This window comes from Hemiscyllium ocellatum, chromosome 1 (genome assembly GCF_020745735.1).
Source record: "Hemiscyllium ocellatum isolate sHemOce1 chromosome 1, sHemOce1.pat.X.cur, whole genome shotgun sequence".
Lineage (NCBI taxonomy): Eukaryota > Metazoa > Chordata > Chondrichthyes > Orectolobiformes > Hemiscylliidae > Hemiscyllium > Hemiscyllium ocellatum.
Window position 1 is genome coordinate 103,741,982 of NC_083401.1, and position 14,265 is coordinate 103,756,246.

Sequence of the window (14,265 nt, forward strand, 5' to 3'; positions counted from 1 at the left end):
ATATGAGCACTAATAATTTTGATTCCTTTCCCCCACTTCTGAAGTGCTTATTTTCCTTTCTCCTGGACGTAGTCGAAGGATTTGTGATATCATGTGATAAGGTCTTCACCCCTTCAAGGAGGCATAAAATAGAAACAATGCATGATTCATTATTTCTCATACCTCTGGCTAATTAGGTATGCCCAGCTGTTCTGTACTAGTGTTCACAGTTCACTCAAGTCTCCACACATTCTTAAATCCCTTCTGTTTTTGGTTTCTCTATGTCTCAGATGCAGCCTCTCTTTTGGTCAAATCTGTCATCAATGTCCCTCACATGAACAGACCCACCCCCTTAACTTTTCTTCCTTGTAGCACCACTCTTCACCCTCCTATTCCTCTACAAGGTCCTTAAATGTGTCATTGGCTCTCAAATCCAATTTCATCTTTCTCAGAACTTTGTGTCTGAATCTCTCCAACATGGTTTCTGCACCTAACACATTACCGAAATCTCCCTTATCAAAATTATATTCTCCATGCCTTACTGTGAGAAATTGTCTCCTCATCCTGCTCAACTTGACTGCTGTCAATGACACTTGCATCAATGTCTCAGTGCTCCTTCTCTGATGAGTAACTCCATGTCTCCTCATTCTTCCACACCACCATTATGCGCTATTATATCAATCTTGTCAAGTACCATGCCCACTCATAATTCCTTTGCCAGCTTCACTGCCACTCATCCAGAATCCACTAAGGTTGGATTTCAGGAGCCATATGGACACTGAAGAAAACATAACTTCTCACAATCTAAGTTGACATTATACTCATACACTGCAAAAAAAAACCCCTTTCATTCATGAAACACTTTCATATATTTTATATTATCTAAAGGAGTCAAGCTGTTATAAAAATAAAATTTCTACTCACTAACCACATTGAAGATGATTAATCCTTTAATAGCTTCTAAAAACTGTCAATCAAAATGTGTAATATTGACCACCATTGCTGAAATAAGTGGTTTTAAACCCTGCAAAACACAGTCAAGTATTCATCATGGGCTCAGCTGTACTGACGTTCCTTGGGAAACATCAATAATGAATGCCTTGAAACTGCAGAACAGCTGGCTAATTTATTACCCTAAGCTACACCAGATAGCCTGTAAATCAATGTACTCTAGCAGCAGGTGTCTATTTATTTTTAACTCAAACCAGCACTGCATCTTACTTTTTGTTTCATTCTTAAACAGCTATTGATTTAAATAATAATGAAACTTAAATAGATCCTGTCCATCCTTTACAAACTTGTGATTTTAATGAGGTCAGCCAGATGAGTATAATAGAATAGGAGTTCCCTGATTGGAGCTATTAATCTGGTGCAATCAAGGAACCCTGGCTGACAGTTATAAACAGGAGTGTCAGAAGTTCTGCTCACTCCGAGGAAGCCAGATCAGTGTGCATGGGAATTAGTTTCATACAGAAACAGTTACAACATTTTGCAAATTGATATTAGAAATGTTCAATTTAGTGTTTACTGATACTATGCATGTATAAATAAAAGGTGAATTGGTGATGGGATACCAGCCTCTGGGGAGTTACTTCAAAACCTTTACATAATATTTCTGATTCCCAGACTGTAGTTAATACTCTTACAGCAATGGAAATGGGGTCTATTGAACTCAACATTAATTTCAAGTGCTCCTGCTAAGTTCAGGATTCCTGCCTGTGCAACTTACATTCCACCCCTTTCTCTATAGGCAAAAATGGAATCTTTCAGATATGAGGTTGGGACCTCTACTTCCAGATTCCACCAGCAATTTTTAAAAAACATTTAGAACCTGTGCAACACTGAAAATCTGCCCTGCAGTCTTCCCATCTATTTTAAAACAATATATTTTGGTCTTTGATGCTTGTTATCTCACCTTCTAGAAAAAAAAGATCAAGTAGGTCTAGACAGTACATTTGGATTGGCTCAGACTTGGAGGGCCGAAGGGCCTGTTCCTGGGCTGTAAATTTTCTTTGTTCTTTGTTCTAAGTCCTTCCTATTGCTGATAGCAAGGTAACAGGTAGTGGTTTACTGAATTGGTTCTATGCCCTCTTTTTTGAAAATAGACACTGCAATATCTGCTTGCCAATCCTTTAGCATCATTCCTTTCCATTAAATTTAGATTTATGGATGCAATTTCACTTCCCATCCCTTCACATGCTATATATTCAGAAGTATCCAAATAATACATATAGGCGATATTAACACATTTAGAATTCAAACCTAACACTAAATTGAACATTTCTAATATTAATTTGCAAAATGTTGTAACTGTTTCTGTATGAAACTAATTCCCAGCATGCAGCATGTTTAAAGTAAGTAGCTGCGCTTTAAGTGTCATTTTTGAGTACTCTGTTCAACTGGCATTTAAAATATCTTTGGTGCTCTGTGTATGTCATAGAATTTGAATGTGCACAAATGTATAAGGTACTGCATCTAGCTAAGAAATATACAATGGGATAAAAACCATTGTGGAAATGGAGCAGGATTTTGAAGCATTCCAGTTTAACCTTTGCTCTGCCTGGTTTCCAGCAAGCAGAGTAAGTTACAAGTTGCCATTCAGTTGCAGCTATGAAGGCTCCTTATAGATTACTTTCATTTGTGTTTCACTGGGCAAAGATCATTTCCAGGTTAGCATAATAACTCACCTCAGCAAAGCCTCTGAGGGCCAATCACTGAAAAATGTAATGCAACATTAACCTTATTCCATGCTGTGCAAGTGCTTAATTCCATTGAATGCTCCTTGCTGTATTTTTAAAAAATTATATTGAATAGACACAGTGATAATGATAAAGGTATTATAACACCAATATTAGCACTAACATTTAATGAAAATTCAATTGGAGTGTCTTGCATCAATAGTTTTTGTTGTTTTACTCATAACTCAATGGGCCAAAGGGCCTTTCTCTGTCCTGTACATCCCTGTTACTTCATGACCCTATGAGCTAAGAGAGCTATAACAAAACATCCAAGAGTGGTTGTAGGGCTAGATCTCAGTAACTACCAGCAGAATATCAAAATAAATCAGGAGGTATTTTTCAACTGATTATAGTGACCAGTAGAAGTAATTCAGATGGGGAACTTGCACATCCATTTGTCACGAATTCAACTTTCAATTTTTTTTTTGTTTAAGATTTGCATTTTGGCAGGAAGGAAAGAAAAACATGTTATTTAAATGAAGATACAGCACCAATCTCTGATCTGGATGGAGCCAGGTGTTCGGGTGCATGAATCACAAAAAGCTAGCATGCAGTGACAGTCAGTGATCGAAAAGGCAAAACAGTGTTTGCCTTTATTGCAAAGCAAATATAGTATAAAGTCAGGAAGTATGACTACATCTGTGCAGAGTTTTGATGGAACCAGACTTGGAGTTTTGTTTACATTTTTGATCTCCTTACCAAAGGAATTATGTAGTGTGTACTGGAAGCAATTCAGGAAAGGTTCACTCAGTTAATTCCTAAACAAAGGTGTTGTCTTTTGAGGAATGGCCATGCAGGTTTGTCCTGTACTCATTGAAGCTTAGAAGAACAAGAGGTGAACCTATTTAAATATGTTAGATTCTGGGGGAGCTTATTTATACGGAGTTGAGGATTTTTTTTTCCCAGGAGGGTTTTTAGACTTTGGAATTCTCTTCCCCATTGACGAATTGAGATTGTGTCATTGTAAATGTTCAATGCTGAGAGGGACATATTATTGATTTTCAAAGGAAGTAGGGATTATGGATAGACAGGAAAGTGTAATTGAGACCCCAGGCAGATCTGACTGAGTGCCAGAACAGTCAAGGGGCTGAGTGGCCTTTTTCTATTTCTGATGATCCTGTGGTTGATTTAAAAATGGAAATATGGGAGGAAACACGAATGGAAATGACATGTGCGAGTTGGGTTGAATAGCCCGTTTCTGTGCTATATATCCTACATAATGTAATGTGCAATTTTCTGTCAGTCCTCCCCACATCTCCATCAGGAAATCCTTTCCCAAAAGGTTCTAACTGCCACTTTGCCAGTGAAGAGGCTAATCTCAAAAGCTGACAAAAATGAATCCAAAAATAATTCAGCTTTCTCAAATCCAGCCTTTGTAGGCATGCGAGGCATATTGCCAATATCACATCTGCCTTAGGCCCCCATTGAAATTCTCATCTTAGTAATTTGGAGTCTGCTGTCCTTAGTTTCAGTCAAGAACTGAGATTCTCTGAAAACTGTTCAATTCCAATTACGCTGGATCACTTGTTGTTCAATATTTATTGCTTAATAGCAATGTGTGGAAGTGATTATAACTAGTGCTTTTGACCATTGACAGAATGAGCCTGTGGCAGGATCTTCTAAATTAAATAAGCCAATAAGATAGAATAAGTGTAATGAGTAAATCTGGAGAACAAGTTTTATGTGAGGCATAAAATTAAAATAGCAATGTTCAGACTGGTGAGAGGAATTTAGAAGTAAAGCCAGGAGGGAAATTTTCACACATTTACAGCATCCAAAATTTGAAACAGATTTTAATCTCGAGGAGATAAAGCTGCTCAATACTGAGATGGGGAGGAGAACTGTTGTTCTTTGCTTCTGAGTGGAAAAGCCCAAGATGAAGCTTCCTCATCCTATGATTTTGTGATTTTTTTGATGCAGATAAGACTACTTTAAGCCAAACAATAAAGATCCAAGTCATATGCAGATTTTCTGATGTGCAAGATACATTCTGAGTGCAAGCTCCAGAGATGACTTTTAATTGTAACTGAAATAAACCATAATTTCAAAGATAAGAAACACAGAATTAAAATTGTTTAAAAGTCCACTTATATCTTGCAAGTAAATAAAATCTGCACTCATTTAACAGAGATAATCTGCAAAATCCGAGGACACGTGAATCATGAAGAGGAGTCCTCCATTCTGGCAATAATCAAACAAATGAGGCAAAGACTTTGGAAGTGTTAATGCATTGTGCTACAGAATAGTAAGGGATGATTTTCATAAAGTATCCCATTAAAGCAAGATTCTCATCAAAGTAGGTTTACCATGGAAATTTACTAACATAAGGCCAGAAGTTTCCCCATTGGGTGAAAAGGAGAGAAGCCAGTGGGTCCATCCTGGACCACCCAGGCACTGGTCAGTAGCTTGATAGACAGGTCTGGATCATGGTATATCAAGAACTACAAAGATGTTCAAGATGACATTGCACATTTGGTAAAATTACTATATGCTCCTTCAGTGTCAAATTTTTCAAAAGATCTGGAAGACTGCCAGATTTGACAACTTGCTTTGGAACTTTAACAACATTCCTATATTGTCTTTGAAAGGCATCAGTTTTCACAATGGTGTCATTAACATTGTTTGAATATTCAACAACTTGAATATAATATTAGAAACAGCACTATATGATGCTCAACAATCCTGTAATGATCAGGATGATTTTTCCATGTGATATTGAGAAGCACACCCCAACAATGTCACATAACACAACACTTAAGATGTTAGCTATTGAGAACTGTTGCTCTTTCAAGCTCACATTACACAGATACAATAGTAATGTTATATACTTACATTTACATTGTCACTGTTTTTCACTTCTGCTGAAAGATAAAGAAAAAGTATTTTATAAAGGATTGAAAATGATGCTCCACCTGTCCACGAAGGAGACCTACATGTAATGGGTAGTAACAATGGAAATACCTTTTTACAAATGGTTTATTAATTCATTTCCTTTAATATGTTGATGCACAACCAGACTGCCAATTACAATCAGGTTCAATAAATAGCCATCAATTAGCAGTGCAAGGCCAGGTCAGAAAAGATAATGTAGAAAATTGTCTTGAAATGTTGTGCAAATGCATTAGGTCCCTAGAATTTGCAATAGACAATGTAATAAACACGAACGCAGAATGTGAAATCAAAATCAAATATTATTATTTTGGTAGTGATCCTTGATGAATATTTTGATATTTTATTATGGCTAGTGATACAAAATGTAAAGGAAAGCAAGATTTGCATTTATTTTAGACTTTAGGACATTCCAACGCTCTTTCCCACTAATAAAGCACTTTTGAGGTATAATTTTTGTTGTAATGCAAGAAATATGGCAACTGATTTAATACGAAGTTTTAATGAACAGCAATTAAATAAATGATCTGGACATCTGTTGGTCTAAACACTATGAAGCACTCCCTATTTCTTTGCAACTGTTAGAACCATCGATGGACAGGTGGAACTCTAAGGTTAAATAATGTACAAAATGCAGATAACCTGGTAATTGTACATGACCCACCACCAACAGAACGATTTCCAAAAATGATGACTGGACAGCAAGTGATGGTAGAGGAAGTGAGCCATATAGCTAGAATTTACCAACTACTATTGGTGATAACCAGCAGCTACTAAAATAAGCAACTTTAGGACACAGCCATGAATTGTGTACAAATATTGTGCTAACACCATGCTGCTGTAATTTGTTTCACTTTTGAAGTCTATTATTACTTGGCACCTGAAACAGGGAAACAGGCAAATTAGTAGGGAGAACACATTCGAGTCCTAAAAGGTTTGCAATGAACATAGTTGCCAACCCTACCAATTTCAGGTATTATTTTCTCTGGGCATCAGACTAGCATTTTAAATAAAGGCAAATAATATAAATAGATTTAAGACGGCTATATAAAAACTGTGTATTGATTATCTTACAATTATTAAACAAATCAGAAAAATAAACTGTTATGCTGGACAAACTGTGTCTCCTTGCCCATATCTGCATTGAGCAGTTCTGAATGTTATGATGTTGATACTCCACATGTATTGGCAAGGACTAGTTCAGAAATTAGTTTTTTATATAACAGCTGGTTTTGACTAATACTTCAATTCTCTGTGAGCACCAGGTGCCTAGAAATACCAATCATTACTGATGCTCATGAGGTGGTCAAAAGCAATATCCATTCTATGTTCAGCTATTATACATTAACTATGATGGCATTTTTTGTTAGAATAAAAATTTTGAATGGAACCATTATGTTCAGATTGTGGCATATTGAACAGAATTGTAGGAGCTTGTCAGTGAGGTTCTTAAATGTGCTAAAAAAAAGACAGAAATTATTGAAATCCTATTTAGTTAAGGCTTTTGCATTTTCAATACATACATATATTTAACTGTACCATTGAACTATTTTCCTTAACTCCAATGTCTTTTATCTAAAGACAGGGAAGACACTAACTTTTATATTAAAGGGAAGAATAGACAAATTCAATTCAGAAATCTCCATCCATGTCGTGTTTAATAAGTTGTATTCAAGGAACAACATTTTACTACAAATCCTATGAGTTGACATTAATTTTAAAAGACAGCTATTAACAAACTATTTTTAAAGCTGCTTTTTCGTACATTGGTATGCTTTGGCAACTATGCAGCACAAAATGAGGGAGGCAAATCTAGAAAAGCAGGGAATGACTCATGATAATTAGTGTGTCCCAAAGCACTCCCAGGTTCAGGAAGCAAAACAGAAGGAGGAAATTACTAAGTACAACTTTTACCTGGCTGAGAGAAAAATTCTGAGCGTCGCCAAGAGTTCCGAACTTTAACCGGAACACTGGCAGGGTTAGGTGACTCTAAGGTGGGTAGCAGAATAAAATAAAAGAGGAAACAGAAATCATAAGAAAATGACTGAAAATGAAATTTTATTAAGTGGGTAAATTGCATGAGTAGTTTATTTTTAGACATTGGAGTCTTAAATATATATAAAATTATCTAACATTATACATTATTCCAACTGAGATTGACAAATAACTAATTAGGATCCAAAGATCTTGATGCAGATTTTAATCCCATAGAATTAGTTAGGTTATGCTACTTTGCATACAGGTCTGTGTTTATTTAAACCTGTGCCATGGAAATACCACAAGCTGAACCTCACATTCATTTGGTTAAATCTGAATTGTGTTGAACTTTTTGGAGAATTTTTTTTCCACACAGCCTTGTAAGATCTCTCACCATTTCATGCTAAACTCACATCATTAACTACTAAACAGCAATCCTCCCCGCCCCGTGACATACATCACATCTGATTCTGGTCCAAACTTATCATGCCTTGTTCTTGGAACAACACGTCAATCAGTGGGGATCTGCCAAAAGACTGGCATCCATTGCACCCATACCATCTTTGCAAAGCCACTGTGCACCCAGATGAGCACAAGAATTCCAAAGCTGGCTTGCCTGTTGGCAGACAGAATCTGAACACATCAGAGGAGGGTGAGATGGCAGCATGATTTTCTGATAAGAGACTGGGTGGTCCCATTGAGGAGGTGGAGCAAAGAAGAGCAATCACCTTTGCAGAGGGCCAATAGAGAAGGCCAGGGCACCAGACACTGGTAACCTAGCCCCAGGTCACCACCTATATCAATGTGGTCCCAGTGGTTCAGAGAAACAGCGAGCAGTGTTTTAGATCATCACTCCTGCAGGGTGAGTATCACACTCTTCTGGTTGCTACTACACACTCACTCAAACATTGGCAATGCACACACCTCCCTCACCCACTCTCAACCTCCCTAACCTCCCAAACCATCTGCATGGCATGGCTTTTGCATAACCTGCTGTTCTCTTTTGGCATGTCTTTTCACCTTTCACCCACATAAACCAGCACTAACAGCCGTGCCAGCACTTTCACTTCACTTAATTCCTCCCAGTCTCTCATTAGGAATGTAGGAACAGGAGTAAGCCATTCAGCCCCTCGAGCCTGTCTCACCATTCAATGAGATCATGGCTGACCTGTTGCCTGAATCCATCTACCTACCTTAGGCCCACAACCTTTAAAACCTTCGCTTAACAAAAATGTATTCATTACACTACAAGTGAGAGGTGAAGACAGCCCACAACAGAGCATAGAAAGCCGTTTTGGATGGAGGAGTGCCCACATTATCCTCATCAGCCCCTACAAGCAGGGAATCCTGGCCCTCTCAGGAATAGACTAGGATTGCTCCTCTAGGAGTGCTGAGACATTTACATTGGTAGCACTCCAGTCCAGTACAAGTCTCACAGTAACACCACTGTTAGTCTCATTCATTACACACGACTGTGAAGCCTGCTCTCTAATATTGTGCACATGCAGCTATCATCTCCATAACTTCTGCAGAGAAATGTCCAGCTCCCCAGAATCCACCTTCTGGGCCCCTGAGGACAAATATACCAAGGCCTAGAGGAAACATGGCAAGGCTCCCGACCAGTCCATGTACTGACACATTGGTGGGAGCATTAATTATAAAATGAGGGGGAGTTAACAATCTTGTGAATACTTCACCATGACAGCTCCACTGCTGGACAAAGAAGAAGTGCCCTAGGTTGCTGGCTTTCAGAGGATTGTCGAAGGCCAGACACCTTCTCAGTCCTTCCAGGGTCTCACTCACATGATATGGTTGTCGCTGTTACATCACACCTCAGAGGCTTAGCTGCATTTTCCTTAAATCCTATCTCAACAATGGATTCCGTAAAATACCTCCCAGTAAGCAAAGCTGAAATTCATTCCACAAAGTCCGAGGAAAGGCTTTAAAGCTGACCATGCAGACACAGCTAGTCTTCATGTGAGAGATGGGACAGGTATTATAATTAGCTTGGGCCAAGAATGGGAAAATGATAATGGATGAAGAATAATATAGGCAGTCAAAAGATTTTATTCTCAATGTGATGAAGTTTTATTGACTGTGTTCTTTAGAAGTTATTGGTTCCGTTATTGTATCTTGATCTTATGATCCACAAACATGAATTCAAAAACAACAATGTTTGCACAAAGTTGTTACATATCGTTTTTTATGACTAATGTACTTTAGAAGTAATTGTTCTCTGATGACACTCTAATTTTGAAGCAATTCTTGAGTATAATAGATCCAATAAGAGATCTCGTAGTAGTTCACTGCACTTATCCATTTCTATGTTGTACCATATAGCCCTTTCATATGACAGATTTTATTCACTTTTTTAACGGAAGTATTAGGAAAAGACTTGCCCATATGTTTACGAATGAAGCAATGATATACAGGTTGGTGAAAATGTTAAAGGGTTATGCGTTGAAATTATTTCCTTTAAGGTAGTTACAGACTTTGTGATGGTAGTGACAGCAAGGATTTCAGCATTCCTACTTAATATACTCCCAAAGCTAGCAACAGCTTCCCGAATGCCCAATTCACAGTTAAACATGGAGCTTCAGGAACTGCTATCAGTAATGCTACGTGAGCTCCTCCGGAGCATGTGCAGTCAAAATCTCCAAAGTAATACAAAAATCAACATACTGCCACGAACTAACTGTTGCACTTGTGGAATTTACTACAGTGTTTAATTGAGGCCATGGGGGCTTTCTCCTGTGCTGGAAAGCCAAGGAAGGCCTCACCTCTCTACTTTTAGGAAAGACCTGATAAAGCAAGTATCACTCAGGCACTTAACTGGATAGCAGTGAACTTTTTTTTGGGATCAAAGGCCCCAGTGCATGAGGTTCTGCCCAGTGGCAGTTGCTGGTCAATCAGTGGCCAACAGTTTTATTGAGTGGCACTGCTACTGAGGAGGTGGTGGGTGCTACTGGCACCAAACCTATCTCAGGCCTCGGATCATCGCTGGATCACAGGCCACAGGTGAATGATGGCAGGGCGGGCAGGCCACGGACAGTGGCAAGGCAATGAGGATGGTTCTCAGTGAGCCCCCTCTCCCCTCCTAATGGTGGATCACTTGATCAGGAATGAGGTGAATCTGAACAGGGGCTGGTCCCCAGGTAACAGCATGCAACCCCATACGAGTCTGCTTGCCATGCTTTCTACATAGCAAGCCTCCTGCATGTTACTGGGTTATCAGTTTCAGTGAGATGAGGCTGTTAGTTGTCCACTGGATCATGAAGGCCGTCCACAGGCTTTCCCCCCATAGATTTAATGGAGCTGGATGCAACAAGGGTCCCCATTGTCACATGTTCATTGCCACGAAATACATGGGGTGAGGGGTGAGGAGAGGAAAACAGTTGCCATGGAATTAAATTCCATCCAAGTAATCTGTTCTGGTATTTGTGAGCAATTAATGAAGCTACCATTGTGTTATAAAGAGATTTATATGGAACAACAAAATGGTTGCAACTTCTTTTCATGGAATTTATTCACAATTACAAGTATTTTTAACATTGCTTATACTTACATCCAATTATCTCACATTGCTATGACTTCAAATGTTTGTTGATACATACAGGACTTCTCAGTGCATTGACATGTACTGCAACTGCTCAAAAAAATTTCCAAAGTCTGTAACTTTTTATAATGCTTTTAGTGGTTTCAAAAGCCTATTTAAGCACTCGCCTCTGTTTAAAGTCCAGGCTAGATTTGTGGGCATCATTATCCCATCTGTTTTGAAAGATTTTATGTCCCTTTTTGATGGTCTCATGTGCTCAGGCATTCATAACAACTTTAACCAATGCTGTTTCAATCCATGAATGTTAATATTGTGCTAGAATATTTGGGCTTTTCAACGATGGTTTTACCAGATGGATAGTCCTAATTTACTAAGTATTTTCCTTCAAGGTCAGCATCAAGCACCATTGCCTTGTCACTGACCATATAATAGGGGTAGAAGCCGTAAGCAGTTTGTCATGTCTCTCAGCAACTAATAATCCCCAGAAGGAAAACAGAGTAAAACTGACACATTAGATATATTGTCCAGGAGTATACTTCAAAATAGAGATGCAATAATACCAGTGAATTCATTTCCCTGTGTAACATTTTGTATATAATTCTCTTTTACTTTCAGGGATATGCCACATATCCTTTCCTTGAGAGTCCCAGATCCTGGGTGCTCAGCAGTGTATACCTGGCATGGGACCATCCTTGAGGTTGTAAATACAAAGGAAGAGAAGAAAGGATTTCTGCAAATTTTCCAAATAGTTTATAGCTGCTACAGCTCCCAATAACTAAAAATCCTGGAGGATTTGCATAAATTCTCTCTAATCACCAGAATAAAATATCTTAGAAATGCTTTTAAATTTAAATTCATCACCATCAGTTATTTCAGAATGTCTTTTAATTTCTACAAAGTCCCAATTGAATAATTTCTGTTGTGTTTGGATGATTCTTCCCTCACTTCTAAAACAGATCTTCACAATTTCAGATGAATATAAAGGCACCTGAATCATTTGGTACTTACTGGTTATTTCTACCAGTCATTTGGTTTATCTTTAATTGGGATATGTCTCCACTCTTAATATTCAGTGTTAGCATCAGGTTTAATCCAGTGTAAACCTCAAGAAAGTAAGCATGTAGGCACAGTCCTCTACAACAACACAATGATAACTTACAAGCAGACCAGCTATCCTTGTTCCTTAAATGCATTTTCATATTGTCAATCACAAAATCTACCATGAGCTCCAAGAATTATACTGCATTTTAAAATATGACTTTAAAATCAAACATTGCTTTCAAAAACATTCCTAGAAATATTTAGGTGGAAAATATTGAATTTAAGGATTCAATTGTTTTTATAAGAAAAAAGTAAGCAATTTTAAAACATGGTTCCGTCTCAACATTTGAAGAACCTTATCGGAAAATGTTTTCGAGTCAATTCCTTATAAAAAAACATTTTACAGTGTATCTATTCATGCTTTGGCACACAAACATTCCACCTTAATGTTTGGAGCCTCCTCAAAGGTCTGTAATCTGGCATGATTAGTGGAAACTCCAAACTGTGATCAATTGTTCCTGGGAGCCATTGCCATGGATAGGCCTGCTTTTAAATGGTCTTAAGACCAGCATATCAGGATCAAAATTCATTGAATACAATTTGTTTTAAAATTAGGGAAATTGCATCAAAACAATCATCACAAACAACTAGGAATCCTACTTCATGGTGTATGATGAAGAAAATGTTTTTGAAAAACAAATGTTATTTTATAATGTAGCGGCGCATCCATGGAATTTCTCAAGCAGTTTGTTCGTAACATTGTTTTTAGACAATTGTTACTAATTAATATACTAAACACTTGTACTGTGTTTTAAGATAATGACATCTCACAATGCAACAGGCATGTTCTCTATGATTTTTGATGTCTTACCTTGCTGACTAATAGCATCATCAGGCTGACTGCCCTCTGTAGTCTCTTCCTCCAGTTCACTTATTCTCTGAATGGATTCAAATACATCTCCCGTTTCACCGTGTTGAAGTGTCTCTGATTTTAATGTCTGTTTTGTGTTAAACACAATGAGTGACCTTGGCATTGCAAATACTAAACTGTATGAGAAAAAAACTGAAACCTAGTGAAGTTCACTTCCTGAAGTGAAAAGAACAATTAAAGCAAATAAGTTGACTTCCAGCATGGCTCCACAACCTCTTTCCAATAATAAGCTATTTAACAAAGTCACTTTAATGTCAAAGTTTCCTGCAAGAGTTTGAAAACTGAATCTTTGAATTACAGTAAAATATTGCAATTTGGCAACAATAAGTTGAACATTGGTAAAGAGAAGTGTAAATTTTGAAGCTAGTGTGTTAGATTAAATCAGTGTTTACCTCTTGTTGAAGTTGTATTTGCACACTATCACTGGGCTTCTCTTTCTCAGGATTTAAAAAGGCTTCATCAGTCATTAGATGTTTGGAATCAACTGTGTTCTTTGTTACATTATTTGAGAGGGCAATGTGTATTGTCGATGTTTCCATGTTCCAAGGATGATCTTCTACAATAAAATAAAAGTAGAATTAGTAATTAAGTTGAAGTAAACAGATACTGGTGATTGGAACACAGGAACAGGAGTAGATCATTCAGCCACTTGTTTAGCAATGCCACATTGTTGAGGAATTAGTAATTCACAGGGAATGCAGTAGTAAAAATGGGATATGACAATGCTCCAAATGGGAGCAAGTGTCTTCAAATTCTAGCTTTTACTGACATAAATGAAAATCAGCAAGTCCAGAGTGCACAATTTTACAGGGGAGAAGGCTTCACAGTTTCAGATGAAGCGTTTTCAAAGAGACCTATTCCTTTTTGTACATGTTACTTTGCAATACAAGCAGTCTTATACAGTGGTTGCAGCAAACATCATAACCCACTCTCTTTGTCTCTCCCTAAAAAGGGAGGGTGGATTTAGGAATGGCAAAATATAGGGTTACAAGGTAAACTGATATGGCAGTATTTCAGGCCAGTTATCCAGATAACAATATCCAGAGTGGGACAGGTAGGCTCAAAGTATACAGACATTGAGAGACAACAGGTAATAGAGTTAAAGGGGGAATAATTTGTTTTTAAATTTCCTAATCAATCTGTTTAGGGATGTG

At 37.7% G+C, this 14,265-nt stretch overlaps 1 protein-coding gene across 11 annotated transcripts in view; it reads right to left on the reverse strand.

Annotated features, from left to right (window-relative positions):
• The window catches only part of LOC132815543 (LIM and calponin homology domains-containing protein 1-like), a 345,401-nt gene that overhangs the window by 41,771 nt on the left and 289,365 nt on the right, over window positions 1-14,265 (reverse strand). For 6 of the 11 annotated variants that reach the window (XM_060824553.1, XM_060824558.1, XM_060824551.1 and 3 more), the window contains 4 exons: window positions 13,504-13,667; window positions 13,052-13,178; window positions 7,521-7,595; window positions 5,550-5,578 (listed from right to left, as the gene is read on the reverse strand). In XM_060824553.1, coding sequence (XP_060680536.1) covers window positions 5,550-5,578; window positions 7,521-7,595; window positions 13,052-13,178; window positions 13,504-13,667 — 395 coding nt within the window. The remainder of the gene's footprint in view (window positions 1-5,549; window positions 5,579-7,520; window positions 7,596-13,051; window positions 13,179-13,503; window positions 13,668-14,265) is intronic. The other 5 variants (XM_060824575.1, XM_060824556.1, XM_060824566.1 and 2 more) reach the window with 3 other exon arrangements.